Source organism: Pipistrellus hanaki (assembly GCF_964339955.1).
Source record: "Pipistrellus hanaki genome assembly, chromosome: 1".
In the NCBI taxonomy this organism is placed as follows: Eukaryota; Metazoa; Chordata; class Mammalia; order Chiroptera; family Vespertilionidae; genus Pipistrellus; species Pipistrellus hanaki.
This window is the reverse complement of record NC_140503.1, coordinates 147,693,893-147,716,471: the sequence shown is the minus strand read 5'-3', so window position 1 is coordinate 147,716,471 and position 22,579 is coordinate 147,693,893. Positions and strand designations below refer to the sequence as shown.

Here is a 22,579-nt window from a genome sequence, read left to right as displayed (position 1 = left end):
CAGTGCACTGGACCTCTAATTTTAGAATAAAATCAAAGTTTTATTTATAACCTGAATCTATGCAGGTTTCTCTGCTACCCCATAAATATGGCATGTTTATTTACTACTCTATAACTTCATTTATGTTTTTCCTCCATCTTTTTTATTTAATGAAACTCCTAGAGAACACAAATAATTTTTCTTTAACACTCAACCGAAGTTGTGCCATTTGAATGAAGCCTTATTTATTAGTTCCATCTGCAATGACTATCCCTATATATATATAATTCTTAAACCACACAATGGAATATTTAGTGAGTCCTTGTCCTCCATTTAACACAGGCCATAACTGAATGCTTAGTATGTATATAAGCATTACATACTGTGTTAGGTGATGGAATAAAATTAATTTTTATTTCCCTTGTCAATCTAATTTAGTTATATATATTACATTTATGACGCAAATATTTAATACTAGAGGCCCGGTGCACAAAATTCATGTGCGGGGGAGGAGGGTGTCCCTTAGCCCAGTCTGCACCCTCTCCAATCTGGGACCCCTCTCACAATCCAGGACTGCTGGCTCCCAACTGCTTGCCTGCATGCCTTCTTGATTGCTCATAACTGCTTCTGCCTGCCAGCCTGATCACCACCTAAGCACTCCCCTGCCAGGCTGATTGATGCCTAACTGCTCCCCTGATAGTCTGTTTGCTCCTAACTGCCCTTCCCTGCAGGCCTGGTCATCCCCAACTGTTCTCCCCTGAAGGCTTGATTGCCCCAACTGCCCTCCCTTACAGGCCTGGTCCCTCCCAACTGCTCCTCTGCTTACCTCATGGCCCACAATTGCCCTCCCTGGAAAGCCTGGTCCCTCTCAACTGCCCTCCCCTGCTGGCCATCTTGTGGTGGCCATCCTGTGTCTACATGAGGGCAGAATCTTTGACCAGATGGGGGCAGCCATCTTGTGTGTTGGAGTAATGGTCAATCTGCATATTACTCTTTTATTAGATAGGATATGTTTTGCAAGTATACTCTTAAAGTTCTTAAATGTAAGGCTGTGTTTGATTTTAATTTACAAAATAAAAATATATTTCTTAAAATTTTAAGTTAGTTTATAAATGTTATTATTCTATTTATTAATATAGCAAATTTAGCAGTAACAGAGACCCTTTAAACATTTAATCCCATTAGTATTTTTTGTTAATTAAACTCCCTTAAGTATTTAAAACTATTCATAAATTTAAAATAGTTAACATATACCAGTTTGTCCACCTTTCAGGGTTTTGTAGAGATAACATACAGAAAGTACTCTGTAAACTCTCAATTAAGACACAAATATGGTATCCTTGATATTAAATCATAAAGTCAGGCATGCTACCATTTTGAAATGATTCTATGGTAAAGAAAGCACATAAGTGCTTTTAATAAATGTTTTCTCAAGGTGAAAAAAATTTAAAAGTACTTCTCTTATCCTGAATTAGTTGGAGATTGGAGAAAATTGAAGTGAAATTAAAGTCCTCAAAGAATTAAACTCTTAAACACCAAAAAGCATACCAAGCGACTTCAGTTTGCACTTCAGCAGGTAGGTTTCAGTCTCATGAAGAAGACGGGGTGGAGACCAGGGCTTTTGAGGTGCATTGCTAGCCATGAGTCCTCAGGGTCAGCCATTAGTGACCTGAGACAGACTCACATATCAACCAGTGTATATCAAATTAAAGATGACGAAGGCCTTTGGCAGCTAAAATTCCAGGTGGTAACATCTTGGAGAAAGCTACCACAATACAAGGGACAAACTTGAATAGAGACAGGTCTTACATAAAAGGCTTCTAACTCTGAATAAGAGGGAAAGCCACCTAGGAGAATAGCAGAATGAGATTCAGAGGAAAATGATAACAGCTAAATGAAAGTTTAAAAGTATCCAGTAGATCTTCCCTTTATGTAGGGGATGGAGAATTCACAATAGTTTATGATGAATGACAATAGAGATTTGTTTGCTAAAAAGAGATTTTTTTTTTGTGTCACAAAATGTTTCAGAAGGCTGCTGACATTTCTCTCCATAGCTTGCTTTTATTGGTGTTGCTTAAGATTTTCTGATTAAATACATTCTGCCTCTGTTGTGTACTAGTCATTCTTAAAACCTTGACACATTTTATCTTATCATTTTCACTCAATAAGGCAGTTTATTACTCTTTTAAATAGATTTCAACTTCAATTTGTAAGTTTCTTATGCTTGTATCTGCATTTTTATCACCCCCCCAGCTTTTGTTACAATTATAAAAGGTAATATGAATAGAAAAGCATACAAATAGAAATATACATATAATGCCTAAGGAATAGCCAGAATTTGATGTAATTATGACCCAGTTTAAGAAATAGAATATCACCAGCCATTCAGAAGCTCCTTGGGAATGTTCTGTGAGTTAAATCCCTCTGTCACTACTAGAGGTTACCCATAGCTGATCTAATTTATGGTAATGTTTTCTTTATAGCAGTAATTTTCAACTAGTGTGCTACAAGAGTTTTTAGAACATGTGATACCTGACTATTTAGTCACAGGCACTAACCTCTTTTCCCTTAGATTGTCAAATAAAGCAAACAAACAACAACAACAACAACAAAAACAGCCAACACAATAGCCATCTGGTGTGAATGAATCAAAATTATACCTATTTTTTCCAGATCAACAAAAAATACAGTTTTTTTGTGTGCCTCAGAATTTTAGTAGTTTATGTATTCTATGAGATGAAAAGGTTTAAAATTGCTGCTTTATAAATTTTCTATCTATGTGCATATCTCAATATAATCAAACTTAGATTTGACTGCTTTTAACTTAATGCAAATGGAAATATACAGTAGGTAGTTTTTATATTTTGTTAATTACTATATTTTAAGATTTTTTATTTTGTTGATTAAAGCTCTAGTCTGTTCACTATCACTGTACACAATTAATTAAATGAATAAACCATAACTTGCTCATTAATTTGCAATCTAGATATTTGAGCTATCACTAATTTTTATATATTATAAAAATATTGCAATAAACATACAGAGCTGTCTAATGTAAAAGTGAAGTACCTTTTTAAGTCTGCCTTTTTTTTGGATTGGGTTGTGTTTATTTTCCTTACTGATTTGTACTTTTTCTATATATTTCTAGATGAGGTGTGTTTTTTTTTTTTAGTTGTTTTTTGTCCATTATATCCATGTCCAATATTTCCTCCCATTTTGTGGTTTTATTTTAATTTTTACTACTGTGTCTTTTAATAGAGTAATTGCAAAACAATAGAATATATGTCTTTTCTTTTATGGTTAGTGATTTTGTGTATCTTTCTACAACAAAATAATGAGAATACTTTCTTATATTTTGTTCTTAATGTTTTAAAATTTACTTCTTAGGAAACCATTCACATGGAATCGGCTATTTGAAGTGTCATGTAGGAATCCAATATATTTTTCCCCAATGGCTATCTGATTGTGCCAGTAGCACATGAGTAAGATCATGTGATATTTGTCTTTCTCTGTCTGGCTTATTTTGCTTAGCATAATAATTCTACAGGTCCCTCCATGCTGTCTCAAAGGGTAAGATATTCTTCTTCTTTTTATAGCTGCATAATACTCCATTGTGTAATTATACAACTACACAATGCTTTTTTATCCACTCATCTACTAACAGGCCCTTGGGCTGTTTCCAGATTTAGCTACTATAAATTGCACTGCTATGAACATAGGGGTGCATATATTTTTTCTGATTGGTGTTTCAGGCTTCATAGGTTATATTCCTAGAAGTAGGATTACTGGGTCAAATGGCAATTTTCATTTTTAAATTTTTGAGGAAAGTCCCTACTGTTTTCCATAGTGGTTGTACTAGTGCTGTAGTTGGCAAACTGCGGCTCACAAACCACATGTGGCTCTTTGGCCCCTTGAGTGTGGCTCTTCCACAAAATACCACGGCCTGGGCAAGTCTATTTTGAAGAAGTGGCATTAAAAGAAGTTTGTTTTAAAAATTTGGCTCCCAAAAGAAATTTCAATCATTAGTACTGTTGATATTTGACTCTGTTGACTAATAATTTTGCCAACACTGTACTAGTCCATATTTTCACCAGTAGTGTACTAGGATTCCTTTTTCTCTAGTCTCACCAGCACTTGTCTTTTGTTGATTTGGCAAGTGTGAGGTAATACTTCATTGTTGTTTTAATTTGTATCTCTCTGGTAATTAGTGATGTTGAGCATATTTTCATGTGTATCTTGGCCATCTGTATGTTCTCTTTAGAGAAGTGTCTATTTAGGTCCTCTGCCCATTATTTAATGGGATTATTTGATGTTGCTGTTGTTGTTTTGTTGAGTTATATGAGAACTTTATATACTTTGGAAATGTACCATTGGCAATTACGTTCTCCCATATAACGAGTTCCCTTTTCATTTTGATGCTGATTTCCTTTGCTGTGCAGAAGCGTATTTATTTATTTATTTATTTATTTATTTATTTATTTATTTATTTATTTGAAAGTATTATAGATGTCCCCCCTTTCCCCCATTGACCCCTTCTAACCCACCCATACTCCACCCTAGGCTTTCACAACCCTACTGTCTAGGTCCATGGATTATGCATATATGCATACAAGTCCTTTGGTTGATCTCTTCCCACCCATCAGCCAACCCTGCCTTCCCTCAGATATCTGACAGTCTGTCCCATGCTTCTATGTCTCTGATCTATGCAGCAGTAAAAAGGCCCTCTAACTCATTGAGACAGCCTGACAGGACCTGGAGAGTATTATGCCGAGTGAAAAAAGCCAATTATAGAAAGACAAGCATCACATTATCTCACTCATATGTGGAATCTAATAAACAAAATAAACTGATGAAAAAAAGTAACACAAAATAAAAGTTTGCCATTTTCCCAGAGCTCAACCATAGAAATCTTCAGATCCCCAGTAAAATCAAACCAAACCAAATACTAGAAGTTTTACTGCATATCTAGCTCAAATTCATAATATCACAGCTTTTCCATTTTCTTTTATGTTCACAAATTATTTATTAATGCTAGTTATTTAATCCTCCCTATCCTATCAAACCCCCTTGACTCTTAACAGTTGGTTCTCTGAGAACTAGAATAAATTGTCCAGAGTGTCAAAAACATCCTGACCCCACTTGAATTTTTGATGGAAATACTCCCTAATCAAATACTAGTACTCAATTATTCAAGGTCACTAATTTTCTTGAGAACTCCATAGGGCAGAGGCCCAGATTCTTTCAGTGTTAAACGAGAGAGAGAGTAATGGTAGAATTGAAAGCAGTCAATGATATATTATAATGAGTAGGGAGTGAAGTGTATATCCTCATAAATACATGGTCCAAAAAGCTGAAATTTAAGCTTGTGTGCCTAGAGAGATTTGATTCCTTCAACTAATATTTGTCTTGGCGAAATCTAGTTTCCTATTATCCTAATCTAGTACAAGCAAAAAGAAAAAAAACAAAACAAAACAGATTGCACTGAATTAATATGAAAATTTTCTCTGAAAGCAGTAGACTTCCAACAATTTCCTTGAAAGGTAAACATCTTTTTTTGTGTATGGCCAGTTAAGAGTGCTCAGGTGACTAGTCAATAAACTTGAGTCCAGTCTAGGATATCTCTGAGTGTGTTAATGTACCAATGTGTAAAAATTATCTGTAAGAATTGCTGGAAACATAGGGTTTTTTTTTGTTTTGTTTTGTTTTGGTTTGGTTTTACTGGGAATCTGGGGTTCTCTGGGGTTGAGCTCTGGGAAAATATAACAGATATCTTAGGTGATTCTTATGAATAATAAATATTAAGAGCTACTGGTTTGTGTCACAAAGTTGTGTAAGGCTTTCCTCCTTGGATAATGAGCACAAACACAGGTCTGCCCAATCCCCTGGGCAAGGCAAGGATTCAATGAGATAACTGATCATTGAAAGTGCTTTGAAAATGTACACCATTCTGGGAATGAAATGGACAGACAATTGAAGGGCTGGCAAGAGATTTAATTAGAAAGAACTCTATTGGGGGCTGGGCATGTAAAAGTGGTTAGAGGGTCTATGGGGAATACCCCCAAATCATTAGACAATTAAGTGCTCCCCTCATCTCTCCTTTGTATTGTTCTCCCTTCCTTTCTCATTCTTGATCTTCCCGTGCAACCCTATCACAGAGTCTCTCTCTTTCTTCCAGTCTCTATTACTACTTCAATTTTTTAAAACCTCCTTCTTACTTTCAATCTTTTTCTGGATGTCAATGAATTTCTCTCTCTGTATCTCTCTGTCTTTTTTCTATTCCTCTCACCACTTAAATCTCTCCATTTAATGTACAAATAATACCACATGGAAAAATGTCATTTGTTGGTGTGTACTGTGAGAAATGTCTCTTTGAGGCAGAAGATAGGCCTTTCACATACAAACAGATACTTTCCAACAGTCATATCTTAAAATTCCCCAAAGGAAATTAATATTAGGGAATACAATTGCAACTTTGCTCATTTGCAAATATCTAAGAATAAAAGAAGGATGAAACTGAAGCAAGATATCTTGAGGCAAAACATACAGAAATTGTTGGTTATGATGAGATCATTCAGTAAGAACTGGAAGAAAACTTTAATATCTTTAGTTAAGAAATATTCACTTTGTAGATGGAGAAATTAAAGCCCTGAGCCATTAAAACAATTGCTTAGCTTAGTCACACAGTGAGCTTGTGGCCTATGGTAGTTAAACCAAAGGCTCTTGGGTCAGAGGACAGTGCACTCTCCACCATTGCACAGTGCTGACTTATGACACCAGTCAGAGCTCAGTGAGAATGCAATTTAAAAATTTTGTTATGTTGCACATGAAAGAGAGAGAGAGAGAAGGAGAGAGAGAGAGAGAATGCTAAAGTAGCCTTTATTTAATCTAATATATTAGTAAATACTATACATATTGTAGGGATTTTGTCTTTGTTTGATAAAGTAAAAAAGCTGTTAATACCATGTCACCTGTCCAGAGGGCATTCTGATCATTTATGGTCAATGTAATTTTAAATACTTGTGAATAACTGAATTGCTTCTGGGCATGATTAGAATAGTTTATTTCTCAAAATGCTGAACCAAAACTTCAGAAGTAGAGAAGTGCAATCTATAATCAACAGTCTTTTTGAATGAGTTTCCATAAGTTTCTATTCTATTCTACTGGGAATGAGAATTAGTCTGATCTAAATGGTTCAGGATTACCTGATAAATGATGTACAGAATTACAGTATGCCATTTTGTGTGTGTGTAAGCCTCAGGAATGATTCACCTCTTGCATTCAGATAATCATGTCATTCTTATGTAATATGTATAGCCACTATAAACCAAAGACAGGATTTTCTACTATTGATAAAACAATAAGATGGAAAATCAACTTCACAAAGCAAGTCAAGTATTTCCAGCCCATCAAGATAGTATCCCAAAATGACACTGACAACTTCTATACTACACAGGCCAAAGATGAACATAAATATTGCCCTCAAGTTACTGAAAACAAATCCTAACTGCCTTGGGTATTTTCCATTCTGTTGACTTTTGAAGACAGAGTTCTCCAAATCAAAGCAAGAGCTAGTTAACAAGAATCATCTAAGTTTTCAAAGATATTCTCTGGGGGTGAGGAATGGGGCTATCAATTAGACACTGTCCTTGCTCCCAAGAGATTTATATTCAGTTAGATTGAAATGGACTATAATAACAGGCTTTTAAATAGTTGGGAGCATTGTCATTTTTCTTCCTTCTACTTTGCAAATCTATAGAGTTTGAAACTTACTTGATGTAAAACTTGTACCCAACAAATGAGGCTGTCAGAAATGAAAAAGAAAGAAAATAAACAATAATAAAAAAAAGCTTGTTGATTCATATAATCAAATCATTCTAATCCTAATAAATGAATTAATAATAATAAATATTTAAATTAGTTAATTCTTGCATTTAAAAAGGTGAGTCTTACTATTTAAAACTGGATTTGCAGGGAGACAGATAATTGGGATATGTCTCATAGGATAGAGGAGTTGTCTCAATGTCCTTGAGCTGACGAATTCAAGAGTGGCCTCTGTACCTTAGAGAGAGTGCCCAATACTTTGGGTGTTTATGCCCTTACAGTTGCTGAGTGCCCCAGAAGAACAATTTCACAGTTCATACAAAAAAATCATTTCTTTACCCACTTCAGTTATAACAAATTCAATGTGTTATACAAATGTTTTTCCTTGTTTTGTGTGTGTGATTTTTATAACTCAAGCATTATTTCAACACGATTGAAAGTGTTGGTGATTTGAATGTGTACCAATCATAAAAAAAATATGTAAAGGTATTATTGTAAAAGAACAATAGTGGATTAGCAGTTAAAGGCCCAGACAATAAGGAAAAATTCTCACATTTATGAAATGCCTTCAAGTTATCCATTGATTCTGTGAGTTAACTGTCAGCTTGCATATCAACAATTGGTATTTTAATAGTAATTTGTAACTTACCCAACATTTAAAATAGGTTTTCATGTAACACCAATACTATTTCAACAAATATTGTCTTCATTTGTCAAGAAAAATGGGGCTAGAAATATTTAGTGTCTTGACCTAGTTCAGCATATTTATAAGCTAGATTCAGAGTTGGTCATATTAAGACTTAGGTTTTTTTTTCACTAACATATTCCAACTATCAGATTAAGCAATGTTTAATATTTTAAAATAGGTAATAATATGAGACTATTGATGATTCTCAGAATAAAAAGAGTTCTCATTAAATGCAAACACAATTTTGCTTATTAATTTGAATGATTAGTTTACACAGTGAGTTAAGAATTTACTCACCTGAAAGGTATTCTAGAGAATACACCAGTTTATATGTGTCAAATTGTGCCTGTATATATTGTGATTAAGAATGTAACTTGGCAATCATCTTCCTAGTATCCTGTATCAATTTTATTGAGAAAAATTTTCATTTGCTGGATTTTCACTTTGTGAGCATTCACATTATAATTATTTAAATATTTGCTGTTTCTGTGTTGGAATTAACTTGGAAATAAATTTATCTAAGGAATGGGATATAATAAACTCTAGGACTAATTCTAAAACTCAGGAAAACTTACTGAGTTACCACATGCCTAACACTACCCTAGGCATTTTATGTACATTACCTCAAGTGATCTTCTCAATATTCTTATGAGGTAGGGACTGTGCTCGCTCCGTTTTACAGCTGAGGAAAATTTATATAACTTTTCCATGAATACACAAATAGTGAGTGACAAGGCTGGGATTTCAAACTAGACGGTTTAACTCCAGAAAAATTACAAATGTGACATTAAATGATTAATTCACTAATAGTTTATTTCCATTTTGTTTTTTTCCTTCTCCTCCAAGTCCCATATTAACTGCACTGACATTAATATTAGAACTCCAAATGAGTAGGTAGGCAAAAGACTACAATGCCTTTCAACCAATCCCTTAAGAATTAATTGAATTCAGAACATTAAGAAAATTGTTATAACTAGGTAGAAATTCATTCATAGATCTGTTGTCTTAGTGATACTATTGTAATAAGCTAGTAATTAATAATAGGTAAGGAGCAAAGGCAAAGCCAGATATTATAGGCATTGCCATCTAGGCAGCTTCACCAAGAAGCTGTACTTTCATACTCCCCAGAGACCCTCCCGCCCCTTCCCTGCAGATTACTGGGAGAAGGGGTTCAACAAAGGGGAGATAGATACATGTACAGTAAAGCTGGCATGACTAGGGAAGGTGCCTGTCAGTCAAACCTGGGGGAAAAGATCATTGGCCAGAATGGGCAAGGCCACTGCCAGTTCACAAAAGTTTGGGGAGACATAATTCCCCAATTAAAGGAATTGTTTCTTTTGGCTCTTGGCTCACTCCGGGCTCTTGCATTCACCCACCTTCATAGCCATGTGGCCTTGAGGACCCCACATGCAATGGATTGATGGAACTGGGAACACAAACTAAGTTAGCCTGATGCCGGATAAGGCACTGCTCAACTATGAAGACATATTTCTGGTCACTAGCTTTGATTCTAGCTCTGCTGAAGCCACAGCTACACTCTTCTGTGGTGGGACAAAGGGAAATGGGGCCTTGGAAACTCAGGGGTTTAGCTCCACAGAAATAAAGCTTTCTACAATAATTCATCCCCTCAATGCAAGGCTTAGAAAAAGGCCTTTTCTCAGGATATGGCAAGAAGCCAACTCCATCAAGCAGCAGATGGGGATGTGAAGCTGTCCCCACCAAAACCTTTAGTTATTGGTTTAGTTGCGCCAAAGCAGCCATGAGAGGGAGAAATGTTTCTGAATTACTCAAAGTGTAAATCTCTATCCCTATTATTTTCTATCAGAAAAATTCAACTATTGTAGTTTTATTACATTGGAAGGATCTAGGAATGTAGAGGAAGATTTTGAAGAACTATGTCCTTTGGTTTTATTGTAAGGCATACCATCATAGTATAACTTTATATTATCTCCAAACCTATGTTTCCTAATCAGTAAATAAGAATAAGAAAGCTGAACTTGAAATGTTTTGATGGAAGTAAAGTGTCAGGCACAATAAATGGTAGCTGCTAGTAGCTATTGCGATGATACTTATTTGGGTTAAGTTTGATACAACTAATTTAGGTTTAGGCCAGAATATGACTGATTAAAAAAATTAAAAAGCAGTTCAGATTTCAGATGAGCAGGATACCAAGAATGAAACCAATGAAATTGCCATTTTTTACTCCTAACCTCACAATATAATTTATTATTGACTCTTATAGACTAATGATTGCCTTAAAAATAGAACCTGCTTAGAATATTTTTTAACTTATGCAACAAAAGATTGATTAAAGTTTGTTGTTGTTTTTTAAGCAAAGAGGAGGAAAGCCAGAGCATATTAATTAGAATGTCAGAGAAACTGTAACTAATCTATACCTACACATACATTATCATCCAAATCAAAATGTTCCCATTAGGAAAAATAATAAATCCTGGGTTGCCATAGCAATGGCTGGACTAAACACAGCCAGAGAAAAATGTAGAGAAAAACACAATAGGTGTCTAACATTTAATATTATGGTTGCTTCTATTTATAAGCTAGTTATGGTTATTCTATGAATATATTATTCTACAGACAAAATTTCTATTCAATGCTAGAGAATTGTTTTTCTTATGATTGCCTGAAGTTTAGGTACCATAAGTGGCCTTTCTAGATGCAATTAATGCCACTAATGATTCCCATGCTGATATTGATATTGACAGCAACAGTACAAAAGGATCTTGTTTGCTAACTAAAGGAGCTTTTCCTAACACTGGACAGGCACAATGATCCTGTCCTCATAGTGTTATAATGACTCACAGGAATTCAGGAACAGGAAAAGAGACACTTACTGCACGGGAATTGAATGTCCCTTAGAGTAAATTCCTGCTTTGACAATCACTGTTTAGCAATGTTCATCTCAATTTGTTCTCAAAGATGAAGAGGAAGTTGGAAAGTGATAACTGAGAAAAGAATCTAAATTATTTGGATTAGATAATTCTTTACAAGTTAAAATATTTATCCAAGGCTTGAAATGTAACTTTATCAAAAAAAGAAAAGAATGGGTAATAACACCATAAATTAAAAACTTTTCTGAGACCCTCAACTGTTTATTGTTTTTTCTCAATATCTTAATAATTACAAACAGCAGGATAAAACTGCCAGAGAATTCTAGAATGATCATGTCAACCTTTAGTAGAGACTATTCAAACATAAGTAGTGAAGAAAGAATGCTAAACAAATGGATCAAAGACTGAATACTTTTCCCAACGGGTTTATTTCCATATTGGTTCACTTTTGTAATAGATTCCCCATTTTAGGTAAGATCTGTTGAGAGTAATTAAGCTAAACAGAAGTTATAAGTAAAATGATCACTAAAGCAACTCATATTTTAATGAAAAATAATACAGGAATTAATAATATATAGTATTTACTTAACTTTTGTCCAACTTCTCTTTATGTGAACTTTGTTTTTATAGAAAGCCATTCAGTATGTTTGGGAAGTTGGTTTAAAATAATTCTAACTGTAAGAAAATGTTACATAAAGTATCTGAAGCTCCAAAAGGAAAAAAATAAGCAGAGTCAATTCTATTACATATTCTTCCTCAAAATGATTATTATAGTCATAACAGTTCCTTCTTCCAGATTTTTGTAAATTACTATTATTTGGCACTGAGTTGTCCATTTATCCCTATCATCTCTTGTGCTAAAGTTTGGGGATTGACTTGTCTTTTATAAGAAGCCCCTTTCCCTATATTTGATACTTACTTTCATGGCCAAAAATCAAAATATTCCACTTGTATCTATCTTATGTTCTGTTATTCATACCTGTCCATAACCTTTTCCCAAAGACTAGGCAGTAATTTGATAAGTCACTGTGATGGGAAGAAATTAAAAATTAAAAAAAGAAGAGGACAACTATATTATTTATTTATGCACTCATTTAGCAAATTATATCTTTTTGTGTTTAGGACTGTTACTAGACAAACAAACAATAATAAATATGTACCTTACTTTCAAAGCACTTGTATTCTGGTAAAGGAGATAAGATATAGACACAAATAACTATGACAGATTTGGAAAACAAAATACCATAAGACTAAGAAATATTAGCATCCAGAAGAGAAATAAATTGTATCTCTATATTATTCATCTCACAATGGGCATGATTAAAGATCCTTGGGATTTGAGAATAAAGAAACTTCACTTCCTCACTATCACCTCCAGCTCCAGAGACATTTTAACTACCTACTAGACAATTTCAATTTACCACTGGATTTCACATCCTATTTGGATTTCAAACTCACTATATCTCAAATCAAATATATCATTTTTTTTCTTTCTAAACCATCTATCTTTCCCTATGTCTAATCCCAAGTCATTTCCTATTTATATTATTAAAATGACTCTCTCTGTACATCTCAGTTACTTTCTCCCTCATTGCCAGTCAATAACATGTCAAATCAGAATTTCTACTTCCTTAAAACTTTTCCTGAGACCTTTCTTTTCATTTTATTGACAGACTCTTAGACTTGTAATAACATTTGAACTATTTTCTTGAACTTTTACCTTTCCCAACTGCAATACTCAACCTGTATCCTGCTCACAGATTAATCTTTTCAATTTATAGCCCAATCATGTAATTCCCATACTCAAACACATTTAGAGGCTCTAAACTAATAAACTATATGAGTTAATATTTCTCATCCTGGTATTCAACATATGCTGAGGCTGTATTTCTAAGCTCATTTCCCAACATGTATCTATGTCCAACCTGTGATTGCCTTACATTGCTAGTCTAGACTCTACTGATGTTTAATATTCCTATTCAGGAAGTTACATTCATTTGGAAGCTCCTCATTTTTCAAGCTTCATAGTTCATGATAATTTCCACTTTTATAGGAAGACATTCCTGATGTCCCTACACCCAAAAATAAGCAGGTTGTGAATTCTCCGTATCACTCTGGATTTACCACTCAAGGCCTGCAGTGTAATCAAACTTAATCATTGTTTGGATCCTCCTCCCTCTCCCACTTCCACTTCTAAGGCAAGGACTGATTGATCTCTACAAACCTTCAACATTTAGTATAGTATGCCGTTCAGTGTGTATGATCTATTTCTTTTTCATAAATTGAATATTAAATCACTAACAAATGAATTTCTCCAAGCAATTAAATTCTTCTTCAGATGCTAATAAACTGATGTTTGTTCCTGCCTGCAAATGCCTAAAACATTTTAATATTTCCTAAATTAGTGTAAAGTTCAAAAAGCAAATGGCGCTTGAAGAGGCAAATGCTTCTAGGGCCTCCCTTTTCTTGGAATCCCTCTTTATTTAACTTCTCTCAGACCCAATAGTCAAAAGCTCATTGATCTAGACTTAAAAGCCAAAGGGGCTTAAAGCCACTGTAGGGGTCTGTCAGAAATATATTCAGAAATATAATTTAGAAAACATCAGTAAAGAATGACAGTTCCTTTTCAGGAACCTCCCATACATAGCTCACAAAATAGCTTTCCAAATCGGAAATTGTAAAATATTAGACCACCAACCAAGTAATAGAAAGTAACTCACTGCCATGTAGAAAGATTCCTTTCATTTTCACAAGGAGAACAAAAGACTATATTGTGTTTATTTAAATCTCAGGCTGATAAAAGCCGCAGAAAGAAAAAGAAAGCAATCAATTTCTCTAAAAGATCATTATTTAGAAATAAATTGCTATGCAGAAAAGCATGGATCTTCTTGACTACTTGTGAATTTAAGACACGAAATACTTCCCTCCTCACCTCCAACAATCAACTCTGCTAATGAAATATGTTAAGCATTCTAAGTTTGGGTATAGAGCTTTGAAATCAATGTGTTTCCGGCTGCAGGGGTTGTGGGCAGGAGGGGCGGGGGAGAAGAAACCTACTAAATCAGCTTAGGAAATGCTTCATTTCCTGCCCCATATCTGGGAAGGAAAACATAAAACAGGCAGAACCAGGTGCAACAAAATCATACACGTGGCTGGGAAAATCTCTCCAACTTCTAGGCACCGCCCAGGTGGTCAAATTATGCTCCCAAACTAGAGCTTTCTTTTCTAAGATAAATGTAGTGGTTTTTATAAACACTCGCTGAAAGTTAACCGATTGGCTTGTTGACAGAGGTTGAAGAAGATAGTCATTATGTAACTGTTGTTTGGGCTCCAAAGGGAAATTATCTGACTTGGGTAAACAGTTCATTAGAAAGAAGACACCCTTAACAGAGAGATTAGGCTCATTACCGGAGAGCTAACGGAGGTTGATTGGTACTTTCCCAAAAATGACCAGTTAGAAAAATCTGCCAGGTCATTTCTGGGTTGTCCTTTACCTTTCCATCTTCCTAATGCCTGGATTTCGCAGGCTGCTTCTATTGATCCTATTCCACTTTGCTTTCAGAAAGACAGGTAATTCATTCAGCGTTTAATGATGCCAGGAAAGTAATGTCCTCACTGGTGCTCATAGACCTAAAATGGTCAGCAGCCCAGCCCAGCCTTTCAGAAAGTGTACTGACCTGACACCTGTGTGTGAGCAGTGCTTTTCGTGGCATCGGGATTCCTATTAATCCCTCCTGTGCATGCTGAAGTGTTACTTCTAAGGGAGTATGAGTGCATTGATTTCTGTGAGACCTCATAAATATTCTTTACTTTAAGAAATCAGATTCTTAGCAAGTCTTCCAAATCAATTTTATGGCCTTGATAGTCATGGAAACTTAACCCTGAAAACTTCAAGATTCACGGCAAGCCATCATATGTGATTTATAAATATAGTTGAGAAAGTAATGATACAAGTTTTTTAAGACAGAGTGTGCTTATTTCTTTCTACATTATCACTGGATATTCAAATTTTATAGGAAGCAAACTTTTTAAAAATATATTTTATTGATTTTTAAGAGAGAAAAGGAGAGGGATAGAGTGTTAGAAACATCAATGAGAGAGAAACATTAATCAGCTGCCTCCTGCACATCCCCTGCTGGGGATGTGCCCAAAACCAAGGTACATGCCCTGAGGGGAATTGATCCTAGCACCCTTCAGTCCGCATGCCAACGCTCTATCCACTGAGCCAAACCAGGTAGGGCGGAAGCAAACTTTTTAAAAGAGCACTAGCAAAATTAAATTAGAACTGAGGTGTCCCCCCACCACCACCCAGGACTCCTCAGAATCAATCTTTCCCACCTGTGTTCTTCTATGACAGTTCGTACTTTGGTTTTGCCATGTATTAAGTCTGTCTTGTATTAGACTTACATGCTTACTTATCCCAATAGCACATTCACCACTGTGGGCAAGAAGAAGATCTTGCTCATTTTTTATTCCTTGCCCTGCTGAGAACATGGTAGGAGCCTAATAAATATTGATTAAATTTAATTGCTTTCTGTGAATCCCTCTGAAAGGGTTACAAGTAAAATGTAATAATTTGTTTGCAACTGGTCATTAATATACTTAGAGCTTATGTAGGTACATAGATAACTTTTATCGAGTTTCAAAACCTATAGTCAATGGGTAAGGTTTTTATGAATAATCCCATAAAATGTTATGAGGAATGCTGTGTGTAGGTATGTGCATATTTCTGGAGCAAATATGTATAAACTTTAATCAAACAAATCTCCTCTTTACCGACCACATATTCTCAATATATTATAGTTCATTTTCCTATACAGCTTTACTCACCTTCTCAATTTATTAAAGCCTAACATAGTAGGGGCACATATAGGCCAGCATCTTCCATGCGACATTTCCAATTATAGCCTTTCACACATCAATGAGAAGATTGTGTTTCCTAGACCTATGTCTGAAAAGAGACCATTTTAAACCAGCATTTACTCCCCAGACTTTTATTCTCTAAAAAGGTCTTTCTATATTCCCAGGACCTTTATGATGCCATCAACGACACTTCAAGGCTCCTGGAGGAGCAAGCATTTCCCTTCAGTGAACGCAATCATCCTCTCTGTAGAGCCTTCTCTATGCACTCCCAGTCAACTGCCACACATGCCACTCAGGAAAATGAATCGCTGCCTCTAAGTTTCAGGGGGAGCTCCCTGACGGTAAACTGAGGCTAACAGCCCCTACCAGGGACATCTGACACACACCACCAGAGGAGTAAGAGAAAATGGTACCTTGGTTGTCTTCACTGCTGCCAACGCTGGTCAGAAGGCAAAGGATGGCCACTTGAAGCAGTTTCATGGTGCCTGTGGACTGTCGCAGTGGCTCCTAGCTCCAGTGTCAGACAGGGACAACTCCCTTCCAGCCTGGCAGGACCTGATTAGCAAATGGAAAAGGTGTGCTGACTGCAAACAGCCACTGCCCATTCCTACTTATTTCGGGGGCTCTGATAAAGAACGGGAGGAAACACACACACTCCCTCTGGGAGTTCAGCAGAGAGGAGATTTATTGTTTCAGTCCCTTACAGGAACTTTTTTTTTTTTTCTCTCTTCCTTTGGCAGCCACTTGTGTTTTTGTTACTACATTATTTTGTTCTTCTTCAACAAAAAGGTCAGGCGGGTTTTGAACAGAAACAGATCTTTCTTGAGAATGGATCATACAGCTTTCTAACTTTTGTTTTGAAAGTGCGTTTTGGGGTGGATATAAAGGGACCTCATTGAAGAGTGACTCAGTTTGGATAAAGAGGCTTTAACTGCGGAGAGTTAAATTTTAGAGCAAAATCCACAAGGAATCAACTTTTCTTCTTTCTTTTCAAATGGAAAGCCAGATTAGCAAAGACCGCCTCCCAAAGATAAGTGCAAAACCTTATTAAATAGGAGCATACTCTGTTCTAAGAGCAGAGCTTCTTAGGCACGCCCAGGGAAGTGGCTCAGGACAGTCCTACTAGAACCGAGCAAAGACATATAAATGTGCACTGACCATTCCTGAGTTTTATTGGTGGACATTGATGAAGAGGGAAGAAAAATTACTTATAACCCGGATTCTCTTCTCCATGAAATACAATTGGAATGCCACTGATTGGGATGCTCTAGCAGCAAATCAGTGAGTTTGGGAAGGAGGAATTCTTCAAATCAGAATGCCACGCAAGCTAGATACTCTGTATACCAGGGATCTGTTTGATATTAGTAGCGATTGATTAAAACATAGTGAATACACAGCCCCAACACTGGCTTCAATCTCTGTAGGCTGTGCTGATTGCCCTTTGATACACCTTTAGGCATAAACCTGCTAAACAAGACTAATGGTGCATCAGTATAGATTCATTGGCTATACACACACACACACACACACACACACACACACACACACAGCGCTATTCCAAAATTATACTTTTACCTGTTTTTAAGGAAGACACACATTGCTCTGCTTCACAGGGCCAGGAAGACCTCATTCTAAGAGGGGTTAGAGCAAGTCAACTAGTCAAAACACCCCATAACACTAGTTTCATCCCAAGTTATGTCAAGTCCCAAAAGGGCATCCAAGTTCTAGTGTATATAATCAATACTTAATTTTACAATTTTTTTTCTAATTAATTTTCTAAAACAAACTACTTTTGGAGTTGTTGCTTTATTTGGCTTATCCTGGAGAGTCTAAAGATAGCAATAATGTGAATAGATGTCACATGCACATTCCAGAAATACGTTGGGGTGTGGCCATGAACTCACAGTGGAGTACTCACATTGCCTCACTTCCTGCTCCTCGCTCTGCTTTCTCTCTGGAGTTTTCAGCACACAGAGTCACCACTGATGTTGGCCACAGTCATTGTTATGGATTCAATAGCATTTTGAGTTTTCAGCCCTGACTGTCAGGCATTTCATGAAAAAGACTAGATACCTATTCCTAGAATACTTGATAAAAATATTATGTCTATCTCTGGCCAGTGTAACTCAGTGGATAGAGATTCAGGCCAGGTGTCAAAGGGTTAAGGTTCAGTTCCTGGTCAAGAGTATGTACCTGGGTTGCAGGTTCGATCCCCCACCCAGTGAGGGCATGTGTGGGGGACAACCAATCAATGTGTCTCTCTCACATCAATGTTTCTCCCTCCCTGCCTTCCCAACACCACATTGTATAAGGTGTTCTAAAAAATGTATACCTACACTTTGAATAATGATAAAGGCGGTGTTTATTAAAATACATTTTATTTTCAAAATTGAGCTATCAGCTGTTAAAGTGTGTGTACATTTTGGGGGGGACACTCTATATGTTTTTGCCTCCTTTGTCAAATATTAGTTAACCATATAGGTGTGGGTTTATTTCTGGGCTCTCTATTCTGTCCCATTGATCTATATGTCTGTTTTTATGCCGGTACTATGCTGTTTTGATTATTATGGCCTTGTTTTGATTATTTGATTATTAATAGTTTGATATTTGGGTAGCATGATATCCCCAATTTTGGTTTTCTTTTGTAAGATTGCTGGGGCTATTCAGGGTCTTTTGTGGTTCCATATAGTTTTGAATTATTTGTTCTAGTTCTGTGAAATATGCCACTGATATTTTTATAGGAGTTTCATTGAATCTATAGATTGCTTTACGTAGTACGGACATTTTAATAATGTTAATTTTTCTTATCATTGAGCACAGTTTACGTTTCTAATTATTTGAAACTTCTTCAATTTCTTTCTTCAGTGTCATAATTTTCCAAGTACAGGTCTTTTATCTACTATGCCATTAATCATCAGAGGTATGAATTGAAACCACAATGATATATTACCTAATACCTGTCAGAATGGCTATTCAATAAATCAACTTAAAGCTAGTATTGGTGAGGATTTATAGAAAAGGGAACCCTAGTACACTGTTGGTGGAAATGCAGATTGGTGCAGCCACTATGGAAAACAGTGTGGAGGTTCCTCAAAAAATTAAAAAATAGAACTGACTTATAACCCAGCAATTCTACTTCTGAGTATTTATCAGAAGAAAACCAAAACACTAATTTGAAAGAATACATACACCTCTGTTCATTACAATAGCCAAGATATATAAGTAATTCAAGTGCCCATCAATAACCGAGTGGATAAAAAAGTGGTAGCATATATAATGGACTATTACTTGGACATAAGAAAGAATGTAAATTTACCATTTGTGACAGCTTGCATGGACCTAAAGTGTATTACACTAGGTGAACTAAGTTAGTCACAGAAAGACAAATACCATATGATTTCACTTATATGTGGAATCTAAAGAACAAAATAAATAACTTTTAAAAGTTGGAACAGAATAATAGATACAGAGAACAGACTGATAGTAACTAGTGGAGAGCGAAATTGGGGAACTGGGTGAAAATGTAAAGAGATAAAGATATGAAAATTGGTTGTTTACAAAATAGTAACAGGGATGTAAAGTAAAGCATAGGGAATGTAGTCAACAATATTATAATAACTATGTATGGTGCCTGGTGGGTACTTGAAAGATCAGGGGGAACACTTTGTAAAGTATATGATTGTCTAACCATTATGCTGTACACCTGAAACTAATACAAAATAATATTGAACATAAACTGTAATAATAATAAAAAGACTTCTCTCACTTCTCACCAACTTTCTATCCTGGTAGGAAATAATCTCTTAAGACTCTTGATACTTGAAGGCATGAAAATGGAGATGGGGGATCATAAAACACAGTCTCACTGAGATGAGATATACAGGAAGTTCTTTAATACAAATTCTTACTGATCTTATTATCATTTGTCAGAAATCCCACTGTCAAATGATGAGTGAACCTGCATGTCATCAGTTGAAATGACTGGATCTCATTACTCTGTGAGGCAGTCCATTCTTTTGTTGGACCATTCTCCTTGTTACAAAATTCAAAAATTTTTCTTTATCCTTATCTGCTTTAAGAAGCTCTGCAAGTCACTGAATAAATTTCTTTATGTACAAAACAAACTTAAGTGTATTTATTCCATTAATCATGTAAGTCATATGAATAAGTAAATTAGATTTTTTCCAAGACTTTTTAGGGAATAAGATAGCTTATAATGTATTCAATTATATCAAATAAAGCACAGATATGGTAACCTCCTTGGAAATCTGGAATATGTAAATAAACTAAAAAATAAACAGACAAGTATAAAGTTATTCAATAGTTATGTCAATTTTCCATTTAGCTCAGCTGTTGCCATATACACCATGTCCAAGATTTCTGTTCTGATGTTTCACTTTTAGTGTGCCAGAAATAGTATCTTAGGGTAATACTCTTTTCTTTTGTCAAATGGTACCTATTAAAAGTTACTGACTGTGTAATATATGCCAGGGATTTTTTTTTATAGATATGTTCATAAAAACCTGTAACGCATAAGTGTGTACCCTGAAAAAGAAAATGCCTACAAGAGGGCTCTCAGTGGCCAATTTGCTTCAAATTTAAAAATAACAGAGCCTAGCAGCCATTTCTACATGGTGAGGGGGAAGGAGGGGAAAGGTTCTCATGAAAACTGCATTTCAAGGAGAAGCCTGCACTCAACTACCTGTCTCTGCACTGAACCATCAGACTGCACTGTGTTTCTGCCACCTGAGCCAGCCCTTATAAAGGAGTTCCTGAAATCCTATCTCAACCAATAGGACTAAGGCTTTCTTCACCCAATCAGATCTGTGCAGCTAAATCCCCTCAGTTTCTTCACCAACTGGTCAGAGAGGCTCCATTCCGACCAATCAGGAAAGTGCCCTTTAGGCCAAACAAACTGTGAGGATTTAGAGTCCTCATTTACATGAGGACTAACTAATCAGGGACCAGGATTGAGGACTTCTGTCTATATTGGTCAGCACCCTTCTGGATCTGAAAGCAACTTTTCCTTTCCAGTGAAAACTGGAGTCTGTGTTTTCTCTGCTGGAGCTGAAACACTGAAGATGGGACACAGAAATCCCACTGGAATAGAGCAGAGCAGACCAGGGAGGAGCAGAGCAGGCTGCGGGGGGGGGGGGGGGGGGGGCCCTTGGGGTAGGCAGAGCAGATCTTGGAGAGGCAGAGAAGACCAGGGAGGAACAGAGCAGACCACAGAGCACAGAGGAGCAGAGCAGAGCTATCTAGCCAGAGAGGGGCCTGGCCCCAGGGGCGCCTCCTTGCCTCGGGGCCTCCCAACAGCAGGGCTGTTTTCACAGCTGTGCTGTATCACAATTGAGCTGTTTGCACTAAATAACTTTCTTCTTGACTGCACCCCAAATTGGGGAATCCAGTTGGTGTTGAACTGACAATGCCAAGGACCTTGGGTTGACAAAGTGACTAAGTGCCTTTGCTTTTCCCTTTATATATGTTTTACTAATTTTGCTTCATTAGTTTACTTACTCAAAGTTTACTCCTCCTCCCCACCATTTTAGTTCTGCTCTCATTTTCCCAAATCCTTTTTTGCGTTGTCCATCTCTGGCCATTTCGCAACACTCAAAAGAATCTTTTACAAAACCAGTTCTGAACCAATTTAAAAACATGATGAGGTGATTTATTTACATCTCCTTTCCAAACTCCAGATGAATGGGAGTTGAAGTTGATTCTCTAAAAACTGTGTTGTTTTTCTCTCTCTCTTTTTTTCCAAATAAAGAAAGGCAACTTGTAAGCATAGCTTTCTGGTATTTATAGAAACACGTAAACTCAAAGTTAGGAATGGGGTGTTTGTGCTGGCTCATTTCTCTTAAAAATCCACACTACACATAATTCCATGAAAGAGATACCTTACTAATGGCTCCTGGACCAAACCCCAAGGATTCATGAAACTGCTTGCTCTTTGTCTATATTTCATTCCCAGTCTTCTTTGGTCTTTTTCTTCCAGGATTCTGACTTTTAGCTTAGTTTGTGTCTCTACCTATTTATGTTTCACTTTGGTTTCTTTGGATGCTATATCTCAGATTATCATTCTGCTAACCTGTGGAGATACTGTATTTCTCAGATGATTCTGTTGTACATACTCAATCCTGACTCTTGTCAAAATTGGCTGAGATTTATAGCCAAGATTTTTACTGTTTGCTGAATGTCTAGCTCCCTGTATTAGGTAGGTTCATGTGGCTAGTTTTGACCAGAGGCTTAAAAAATAACTTGTCACTTCCGGGACAATACATGAAAGGACAGGTATGAATCTTCTATTATCCTTTCGTGGCAACCTTTGAGACTATGTATTTTTGCAGTCTGGATTCCTGTGTGATTGTATGGAGCAGAG

The 22,579-nt window shown here is 36.2% G+C and overlaps 1 protein-coding gene across 5 annotated transcripts in view; it reads right to left on the bottom strand.

Moving 5' to 3' along the window:
• The window catches only part of EMCN (endomucin), a 92,457-nt gene extending 75,213 nt beyond the window's left edge, over positions 1 to 17,244 (bottom strand). For 2 of the 5 annotated variants that reach the window (XM_084873841.1, XM_084873843.1), the window contains exon 1: positions 16,614 to 16,861. In XM_084873841.1, coding sequence (XP_084729967.1) covers positions 16,614 to 16,680 — 67 coding nt within the window. In that variant the 5' untranslated portion in view covers positions 16,681 to 16,861. Of the gene's footprint in view, positions 1 to 16,613 lie in introns of all 5 variants that reach the window. The other 3 variants (XM_084873842.1, XM_084873840.1, XM_084873844.1) reach the window with 3 other exon arrangements.
• Positions 17,245 to 22,579: the final 5,335 nt, after the last annotated feature.